General features: G+C 40.7%; 1 protein-coding gene across 1 annotated transcript in view; it reads left to right on the forward strand.

The window, feature by feature from the left end:
- The window catches only part of cntn3a.1 (contactin 3a, tandem duplicate 1), a 79,216-nt gene extending 69,708 nt beyond the window's left edge, over nucleotides 1–9,508 (forward strand). Inside the window, exons 14-23 of the mRNA XM_030055735.1 lie at nucleotides 334–451; nucleotides 1,772–1,930; nucleotides 2,131–2,280; nucleotides 2,390–2,460; nucleotides 3,357–3,591; nucleotides 4,393–4,508; nucleotides 4,851–5,037; nucleotides 5,479–5,591; nucleotides 6,463–6,631; nucleotides 8,015–9,508. Coding sequence (XP_029911595.1) covers nucleotides 334–451; nucleotides 1,772–1,930; nucleotides 2,131–2,280; nucleotides 2,390–2,460; nucleotides 3,357–3,591; nucleotides 4,393–4,508; nucleotides 4,851–5,037; nucleotides 5,479–5,591; nucleotides 6,463–6,631; nucleotides 8,015–8,106 — 1,410 coding nt within the window. The 3' untranslated portion in view covers nucleotides 8,107–9,508. The remainder of the gene's footprint in view (nucleotides 1–333; nucleotides 452–1,771; nucleotides 1,931–2,130; nucleotides 2,281–2,389; nucleotides 2,461–3,356; nucleotides 3,592–4,392; nucleotides 4,509–4,850; nucleotides 5,038–5,478; nucleotides 5,592–6,462; nucleotides 6,632–8,014) is intronic.
- The last annotated feature ends 1,361 nt before the right edge of the window (nucleotides 9,509–10,869 follow it).

The following is a 10,869-nucleotide window of genomic DNA, read 5'->3' on the forward strand; positions in this document are numbered from 1 at the left end:
ATAGGCATCTATAGACTAAATGGAATAAGATTGAATAAAAGGGATGGAACTGAAAGAAGCCTTTTAATTCTTCACAAAGAGGTGCCCTCATAATTCATCATGACAACCTGCACTCAGTCATTTGTTATGTTGTGTCCTTGGATCTGTGTCATAACTCTCTCTTCCATTATTTAATACACCAAATGCCAAAAAAAATCTCTCTGACATTGCACTCATATTTGGTGTGCTTTTATTTCATTTTGCAGCTCTGGAATTCTTATATTTTCCTGTTTTGTTTTGGGGATTTTTTTCCCCCCTCCTAACTTCTCTATTCTGTATTCTGTGCTACGACAGCGCTCGGCCGGGGACATCATGATCCGGAACATTCAGTTGAGGCATGCTGGGAAATATACATGTGCCGTTCAGACCAAAGTGGACAGTGTGTCTATCGCCACTGATGTGATAGTCAGAGGTATAGATGTCCCTCGCACCACAGGCTCAAAATATCAGCCCATTATCTTAACCCACATAGTGAACGTTATGCTCATTCATTTCCCTGACCATACAGCAAACCAGTGGTTCTCATCCTTTTTGGTCTCAAGGACCCCCAAATTGATACGCATCCCGTATTTAATAGGCTATAGTCTCAATCTGATAAAATGTAGTTATTCCATAACTGTCTAAACTGCAGATTGGCAGATTAACCGTGAAGAGCATGGAACATATGAACAGAATATTCATTGTTTTACATTCTGACAGTGGGCTAACTTCTAGTCAAGTGAAATTTAAGCATTCTCCATTCTCTACGTATTCTGGAAGCCCCTGAAGGGCCCCAAGACCTCAGGTTGAGACCTGCTTCATTAAAAAAAAAAAAAAAAAAATGAAATGATATCAGCAACGTTACATTTGAAGTAATAAATCCAACTGCAGACATTGATCTTCATTTTAGTTCACATTTATTTATTTATTTATTTATTTATTTTTTCATATCTGAGCTGCAGTTGGCTGCGTTATCAATACAACAAACTAGGCTTGGGCCGATATCTCATATTACCTCCCTCACCCAAAGTCATTGGGCTGTACAGCCAGACCACAGCAGAATGACAATGTAAGACAAGTCTTTGTGCTGATGGTGTTATTCTGAACGATGTCTGAACCTTTAGTTTAGTATTTGCATCAGTGGGTGCAATTCTACTATGACCAGTGACAGCAGTATAACTATGTTATTTTTGCAGTCTTTGCACCTAAGTGCATCTTTGATTGAATATAGATTTTTGTTGCAGATGCACTGTTTTGTTTTATTTCCATTTGATTAGGAAAAAATTACATTTCTTAAATTGTTAGGGCTGCAGCTAGTGGTTAGTTAGCTATTTAGCAGCTGTGTGAGAGTAATAGCGTGTCTAGGTGGTTTTGTTAAACCATTTTTTTTAATAATGTGTAGCAAATGAATGTAAAGCATTTCATTTTAGAGATTGTAGGAGAATTTTTTTTTTTTTTTTTTTTTTTAAATGTTGCCTGATGTTTTGTTGGATGATTGAGAGATATTTTGATGAGACAATATCATGATTTTAAATTTTGGATATCACCCAAGCCTAGGATAAACTAGCCTGAAAAATTGTCAGCAGCTGTTAGCTCTCTGAGACACTACTTTGCTAATCAATCTATGACTTCAACTAGTAAATGAATAATTTTCCTCCCACTCAGTATCTGCCTTTCTCTTACTTCCTGCCTTCATTAATCTATTCTATATGTATACCGTGTGGGAATGAACAGTGATTAATTATCCCTGCAGGTCCCCCGGGCCCCCCTGTGGAGTTTAAGGTGTCCGAGATGACAGAGTCCACCGCCTCTCTGTCCTGGGGACCAGGGCTGGACAACCACAGCCCGATCCTCAGCTACATCATCCAGGCCAGAACACCTTTTTCTCTGGGGTGGCAGGCTGTTACCACTGGTACGATGGTTTCATTTCACTTTCTCTGTATGCATGAGGGGTGCATGAATGTGAAGTGTGTGGGGCAGATGAAAAAAATCGTTTCCAAAAGTCCAACATGAAATGAAATGACACTAAATAACACATCACCAGCTTGGCTAAATTACAGTGGCAGAGCGTAAAGGACTTTGATGAAAGATTATTTCTCTGATGTCTCCCAGTTCCTGAGCTGCTGGGGGGGAAGCAGCTGTCAGCCACTGTCATTGACCTGAGTCCCTGGGTGGAGTACGAGTTCAGAGTCCTGGCAACCAACAGCATAGGGACAGGAGAGCCCAGCAAACCCTCCAAAAAAGCCCGCACCAAAGAAATGCGTACGTCTCAAAACTTCCTGACAGTCTCTCTAGTTCTAACATTGATATAAGTGACCTTGAAATGACCTACTGTATATACACACATCTATAACCATGATTGATCTGACAGCTCCCAGGGTAACTCCAGCCAGAGTGAATGGTGGTGGTGGAGGTCGTTCAGAGCTCGTCATCACATGGGAGGTAAACATGCATTTGGATTATTAAGTTGTCTTTGTCTTGTGCTTTGGAAGATTTTTGAATTGTCTAGTACTTAATATGATTTTAATTTCTGAAACCCTTTAATGCAGTGGGTCTCCAACATGCTGGACCCACAAGTTAACTGTAATTAAGCCACATTAAGCCACACGTACGTGTTATGAAAAGTTATTATAGAGTGTTAAATTATTTTGATGTCATAATTCAACACTGACAAATACATTGAAAGAGGTGTGATTAAAGGCACGCTATGTAAAATTTGCCAAAGTTTGATTTAAGTGAGGACCCCTTAGACTCAACAGGCAAAATATGTGAAATAAGCATGTTAACGTATTAGTAAGTTAATGGAACCAACCCAGAGTCAACCATCAAATTATGTGCATATTCCGCATTTTTTGTCAGTTTAGTTTAAACAGCTTCATGTAAATTGACCATTGGCGATTCTGCACATTGCACTTTTTAAAACAAAATGTTAAAGTAATCATCTAGACCTTTCTGCGATTATAACAAATATTAGCCAAATAAATTAAAGTGAAATTAAACTATTTCTCATTTTGCTGAAGGAGTGCCTTAAAGACCCCTGGGGGGTCCCCCACACCCTACTTTGAAGACCACCGCTTTAATGCAAAATGTGAACATTTCAAGAATTTAACTCTCCAGCCCTTTTCTGAATCGCACTCTCCTCATCCTCCAAAGTATGAGAACACTTAATCAACCACAGCGATAAGGACATGTTAGCTGACTCTAAAGTACCACCCTCAGCACTATTCTAATTGCCCCAAGCCATACATAGATGTAATTCTTGTAGGTATTAATATCTTTAAGATTAGTCATGCCCTAGTGTCTGAGTCATATCTCTGAGCCATCTCATACCTCCTTAGCCGGTGCCTGAGGAGCTGCAGAGCGGTCCAGGCTTTGGCTATGTGGTGGCTTTCCGCCCACATGGGGCACAGGGCTGGATGCAGGCTGCTGTGACATCTCCTGACGCCTCGAGATATGTCTTCAAGAATGAGAGCATCCCTCCCTTCTCCCCCTACCAAGTCAAAGTAGGGGTCTACAACAACAAGGGAGAAGGCCCTTTTGGTCCAGTGACTACCATCTATTCAGCTGAGGAAGGTATGCACTGTAGCATCTTCACACCAGTAGATATTAGATTATTCCACACCAGGAAGAGTTAATTTAACACTACAGGTGGTTTTGAACACCCACTGGCCCAGAGCCATAATAGCTCTGAATGGATAAGCAGCTCTCCAATCTCCTCAGCTCTCCAACACTTGTCAGTTTTGCAGTGACAAATAATTGTTGCTGAAAAATCATCATCTATTACCTCTAGAAAAATGTTCATGTAGTAGCAAAATGGAGAGCAATTACTGGGAGGCTGTTACATGACCAAGAGAAAATGTAATTACAACCAAGTCAGAGAAACAAATATGAAAACCACAAAGAGACAAGAGTTGAGATAACCCATAAAAGAAATGCATATTTATATCACAAAGGGGGAAAAAGGTTATTTAAATAGCTAATACGTCGATATAGCCCTACATACATGCCTGTGTAAGCTGATATCAGTTTATTGGCTATTAAACAATAAGATTTCCTGTCTTTCCTTTTCTCAGTATACCTTTTTTTTTTTTTTTTTTTTTTTTTTTTTACTTTTGGAGTGTCTGGAGTGCCTTCCTATTTGTAATTTCCATGTAGTGTTAATTGTGTACAAGCTTAAAAAGTCAGTCCTGATGGCAGGGTGACCGTTTTTCCCCTATTGAAAGACTTTGCGTTGGAGGACTCTTCACATAGTACATGTGCTGTGACCGTTAACAGAAAGAACCTGGTTGATGCTGCACTCAGTTATACTGTAGATGTGGGCGTAGTGATTCAGTTTCTTCATTCTCGATCCTGGCTTCCCTGTGTATTTTTCAGAGCCCAGCAGAGCTCCGGGGCGGCTAAGGGCGAGAAGTGTGTCGGCGTCTGAGGTGGAGGTCACCTGGAAGCCCCTGGCCTGGAGCAACAATCGTAGACGCATCCTGGGCTACGAGGTCAAGCCAACACATACCCACACTTTGGAAACTGTACAAACAGAATAGAAAGGACCATCAGCTTGTGGCACACACACACACACTCTCTCTCTCTCACACACACACACACACACACACACACAATTTCTATCTTTGTTTCTTTTTGCAGCAGCATTGCATTGACCTTTTTCTTGTATTGTCTAGTGTGTGATTATGCACTGAGGAAATAATCTGTATGACCATCTTGAAGTCCCACAGGAATCATGCCCACAAGTGCAGTATTACAGTTGTGTGTTTCGGTAATTAGATGTATGCTGAGATGTATGCTAAGGTAAAATCTGTGTATGTGTTGTGTGTTATTAGTTGCGGTACTGGGGAGAGAGGGACAAGCAGGAAACAGCCAGCGTGATCAGAACTGTGGGAAACAGAACATCAGTGCTCATTAAGGATCTGGAGGGCAGCAGTACCTACTTCATGTCCCTCCGGGCCTATAACAGTGCTGGGCTGGGGCCGCAGAGTGCCATCGTCAATGTCACCACCAAGAAACCACGTAAGGGCTCTGCGTATTGGAGAGCGATTTTTATAGACTCTCTCTTTTTCATTTTTTCTTTTGTTTTTTTTAATGTTTCTTTAATATCTGGCTTTAGGCGCAATGTCCAGTTAACAGCCATTTTATAACCAATAGGAGGTTCCAGTAGTAATAGGCTAGTGATACAAATTGCTATCACAATGAAAACATAGCTTATGTCTTCATCTGTTACACATGTCTCTCCCTCACTCTCCCCATCTCTCCTCTCCTTCACAGACACATCACTCACTTCTCACTCCCACACGCATATTCCAAGAGTCACGGCTAACACCTAACGGTGGGATGATAAACTGATAATGAGAAAGCTCCTTCACGCTGAGTTGACTCTGGACTTACTGTATATTGATCGGACGGGTTGTTGTTTTCCTCTCTCCTCTTCCCCTCCTTCTCACACTCCCCCAGCCCCTAGTCAAGCCCCAGTCAAAATCATGTGGAACACTTCGAACTCCAAGGTTATCCTGAGGTGGGACCAAGTTCATGCCCTGGAGAACGAGTCAGAGGTTACGGGATATAAGGTGAGGAGAAAAGCGTGCACTTTTGGAGAGTATTACATCCCTCTAGAGGATTGCATGGGCTGCACTGGGGAATCTGCCTGCATATTTATGATAAGTAAGTGGTTTTATAGATTGCAATGTAACAGGGAATGACTGTATAGAGACTTACAGCCTTGAGAGACTGTCAGCTTGTCCACTTACTTTGCAAGAATATGCTGAACGTTTTTGCCAGTTGTGCCTGCACGATTTGTATGAACACACTGTTTTTGCAATTTGAGTAAGCATGCATCTGAACCATCTGACAATTAGTTATTGCATTTTGAAGCACACCATGGCATGCATAGCCAATGTGCCCTTGATTTAATTTAGTTTCCCTTAATAACCTTTCCTAACATTTATATCCCAGTAATTACAATGCAACTGTCAAATCTGAGTCTGAGTCAGATACAGTCAAAGGTTAGCACATCTCGAATACATCTTACGCTAGCACAGAAGTGTTATTTTCTGGTCTCCACATGATGGCAGTCCTATTAAAGTAGGCCTTGCCGCATGTTAACAAAAGGTAGGGCAAAGTGCATCCACAGCCTCAAGTCAAGATGCAGCTGGAAAAGCTGGTCTGATGCATCTCTATATCCCCCTTATCTCTCCTTCTTCCTGTCCTCTTGAGATTTACCACAATCATGTGAAGATACCCAACATTCAGCCTAGCCAGTGGCAGAAGCAGCACAGCATACCAAGTGCACATCACGTTTCACAGAGCTGTCTGAAGGAGACATGAGTTGGAACTCAACAAGAGTGCATTGATTCCACTCATACCTCACGCTGAATTTGCAGTGATTCCCCACTACGCACCACTACGTTATCATCATCTGTCCCCCTCTGCCTCCCATAGGTGATGTACAGCCAGGATAAACACAGCCGTCCCAGTGTCGTGGAGACCAACACCACCTCCCTGGAGCTGTCACTGCCAGTCAACCAGGACTACGTCATCCAGATTAAGCCCTTCAGTGAGGGAGGGGAGGGCAGCAGCAGCCGCCAGATCACGATCCCCAGGATAGCAGGTGGGACCGTCTTGGACCGTGAAACATTTTGTCCCGGGTTGTGAGACCTCACTGAAAAAAACATCCTTCTCAACAAGTCTGAGCAGTTAGATGTAGTATTGAGTCTTAAAGGAGAAATCTAATCTTGGATACTCTTACACTTACACTCATACGCTATTATATATCACCCATTTCCCGTTTCCATTCAGTTGTTATTTACTCAGAATGCAACATTTCTTATGGCTGCATTGCATTATGGTCTGCTGAAGCTACTGCCATTGGAGAAATTGTATGGTATCTCTGCCTCCTCTATAGTGGATTTCTATGACTGTTGAATGCTGGTGCAAAATTGTCAATAGAAAGAAGTCTTGCTTGGTGATTCTGTGGGACTGATATAAAAACCTGATGTTCTGATAGTGTTTTAGATAGCTGACATATTTTCTACTATGAAATGCATTTGCCCAGTATTCCATGGCAATAAGTAAACCACTCTACAAAACAACAAGATGGACCCGGAAACACAGAATGTATTGCCAGTAGCTGTTGTCTTTAACATACACCTGGGTGTTTAATTCAATTTTATCTTCAATTACAATTTTGGCCTCCGACCATTATGAAAATAATCAAGATAAAACAATTATTGTGCCGTATTCCGTTTTGCAGTGATGCTTGTTTAGTCTTGTGTTGTAAATCCAGTGTACCTCTTTCCTTTGCAGCAGAGCTATTTCTCTCCTCCCTGAAAGCCCAAATTCACTCTCAGCCAGGTTCTGGCATGTTTGTATGCAAAGAAATCCACTGTTAAAAAGACCTTTTTTTGTGAAGTTCAATAATTGCATGATGTTTCAGTCAGTGATTGTGTAAAATCATCATGATCTCAGTATTGACCAGACTAATTGTGATTATGATTTTTGCCATAAATAAGCAGCCCTACGTTAATAGTGCTAAAGAGTTTTCCTTCAAAGTATTTACATTTTTGTTCAGTTAATCTGGACAATGGTGTCAAACAAAATGCCTAAAATGTAAAGACTGAATGTAAATGTTAGGACGTGGACTTTTTAAAACTATGTCCATTGCAGTGGCCCGATGACAAGCTCTTCAGCTTTTTGAAATTATGGTAGCCCCAAAATAGAGCAGTGTGCCAGTGCCATCTATTGACATATCCACATACCTACACTACAGTATACTGATATACCCTTTACTGCACCCAAGTTACAGTTGGTTTATTTATTGTGCTATGCTTCTTTATGTCTTTTAATATTATTTATATGAGAGTCTATACTCAAACCCATGTCTACAAACCTTTTTTATATTGGCCTATGCTGGCTGTCAAAGTACAGCAGCAGATATTAATGCAACAAAAGGTTAGGTTAGATTTTGATTTCTTTTCTCAATGTATTTTTTCAGGTTCCTTAGCTGTGGGAGCAGCCCCAGAACTCTCAACCTTTCCCTTGGTCAACCTTGCAGCCCTTATACTCACAGCCAGGACAGTACTATGACAAACATCTCGGAGAACTGGCCTCTACAGCTGCTTACTAAAAGGAGAAACTGCAGGACAAAGGAAAAAAGAGGCTGACAGCCATCTCTCCACCTGCTCCCCAAGCCCACATTCTCTTTCCTCTTCTTTTGACAAAGATCTCTTTGTGGAGAAGATCTTTTCTTTTCCCTCACCTTTCTAAAGGAGTTATTGAAAGGAACTGTCTCTTTCAGAGACTGCTTTTATGGAGCTGGAAGGACCTCGTGGCTCGTCTGCAGCCTTTCTTTTCTTCTCCTCCTTCCTGCCCGTGGATATTCTTGTAAGGTTTGCACCTTTCAGCCAAGGTGATACAAGGCGCACAATAGGATGTGTATATGTTTCCAAGGGGGGTTCATGTGAATTGTGTGAACGGATATGTACCTTTGGATATTTCTTGGATGACGGAATTGTAACTGTGGCAAATTTTGGATAAGATATGAGGCACTTATGTAGCTCATATATGCGTATATGTGAGCAAAGTTATATTTGAGCTTGATTCACGATGTGCACACATAAAGCAATGGCATTAAGTCATTCCTTTCCAGTCCTTGGAATGTCTTTGGGAAGCTTACCACAGTGACTAAGAAGTAAAACCAACTTTGTTAGTAATCTCTGCTGAAAACAGGGAACTCTCACAAGCCTCATTGCTTTACGACAAACAGTACTTTGGGACCTTTGTACCTTTGCCTGGATTTTATTCTTGCTTTTATGTGACACCGCATCACATAGAAACCTCAATTTGTCATGAAATTGACTCGAACCAAAGGTTTTGAGCCAACAAGGTTCTCTTCCACCCATTACAAGAAACTACAGAGTGTACGCATCCAAACTGGCTTCCATTGTGAGCAGCAGAGTTGTGTTGATTAATCGATGTCTCACCTTCTTCCCTCATCCTTCCATTATAAGTGCATAACAAAGGCACGCTGAGCAGTGTGAGCCGCATTGTTGTACACTGTATGTATGAAATCCTCAGGTCCCAAATGAGCCTTAAGTCTTTGATTATTGTCCATGTTATTATTCAAGTGATATTTTATTTATTTTCCTCCTTCATTTGTCCACATCATATTATGGCTCATCCTCCTATAATTTAACAATAATAGACCGTACAGTATGTTTGGATCATTTTTCATTTTTGGTCCTTCAAGGGTTATATTATTGGGCCTTTTCGGCTCAAAAACGACATGCCTTTTTCCTGTCTTTCATGATCAGCATTGTAATACAGTACAAGTGGCAGTGATTATTGACTTTTCTAACATAGCTTAAATACAAAGTAGGGGTGGCATTTTACTGTCATCTGTTGTTTGGCATGAGAATGGTCAGTGTACCTACGTTGCTTAGGATGTCTGAATGGATCAACCTGCTTTTAATAAACATAATGTCATTTTCCTCATTATCTTCTTTGACATTAAGAGAGGACCAATAGTCCATGTATTTGAAATTAAAGTGCTCTTTTCTCATTACGCCATGTAATGTAGCCCACACTTAAGGTCTTTCAGACGTGACATTTCCATACAGGTTTATCAAAACTCAATCATTTCGACAATCCAAAGAGGAGTTAGTGGATTTAAAAATGTGAATTACTTTCTTTGATACCAAACTTACACGATACAAAAGGTTATGTGAAATTGTGCACCATTGTAGAGATGTTTGTGCATGCAGCGGAAAGAGTATGGTCAGTCACATACCACAATTTCAAGTTTTTTTTTTTTTTGTTTTTTTTTGTTTTTTTTTTTAACTCTGCTCAATGCTTAATTCTCAGAAAGAACCTGTACAGCTACACAATATTATCCTGACGTAAGACTGATCTGCACAATCGGTGCATCCTAACCCTGACTGCCGCTAAAATAAGTTAACAGCAATATTAGGTGAATACCCTTGTCATAAACCCAAATTAGGTGAATATCAGGTGAATATTCAAATATTCACATTAGCACAAGCAAGTAATTATATATAATTATAACTCTTCCTCATCATGTGTTTATATTCAATCTCTGTCCTTAAGCCTAAAATCAGATGCATAACAACTACACTTGGAACGGTAAATTATTGATTTTCAGTATGTAAAAACCTAACACCTCATACTACACTGCATGTCAATGTGTGAGTATGTGTGTATTTTTTTTTTTTTTTTATCATGATTTAAAAGATACAGCACTAAATACACCAGAAGACAAATAGTGCTATGTACTGTATAATATACAGTGGATAGCACTTCATAATATGCCGACAAGCAAAGATATGTTGGAGACATAAAACAGAGGGATCCTCCTCTCACTTTGTTCTTTTCTCTGTTGTTTATTCATTTAGAAGGAATGCAAGTACAATGTACAGCAAAGACACAGCACCAAGCAATGGAGAGCAGCGCAGAGCAAAAGAGATGTAACTGCAAGGGCTCTGTACAGAAAGGAGTGGGCTACGTTTTAAGGGTCAGCCAGAGGTCATCCAATCAGGCTTTGGCACTGGGTGTCTTCGCCACAGCCAAGTCTCTGTGATTAATCACAGCCTGGTTGATTACTTGTCAGACGTCCAAGAGTAGGCTCTTTCTGGGTAAAGGGAGGTAAGTTTGCCCTTACATGTTGATCCAGGGATGATTTGGAGAATTTTGCCCCTTAGTGATGGATGATGATAAGGATTTGGTTGGGTATGCTTGATGTTGAAACCTGTAGCAAAGCTCTCTCCTTTTAGGTAACTGGTGCCCCCTAGTGTACATCCAGTCCATTGCCATTGACTGCTTTACATCTTCACA

The sequence above is a fragment of the Myripristis murdjan genome, chromosome 7 (assembly GCF_902150065.1).
Source record: "Myripristis murdjan chromosome 7, fMyrMur1.1, whole genome shotgun sequence".
Taxonomy (NCBI): domain Eukaryota; kingdom Metazoa; phylum Chordata; class Actinopteri; order Holocentriformes; family Holocentridae; genus Myripristis; species Myripristis murdjan.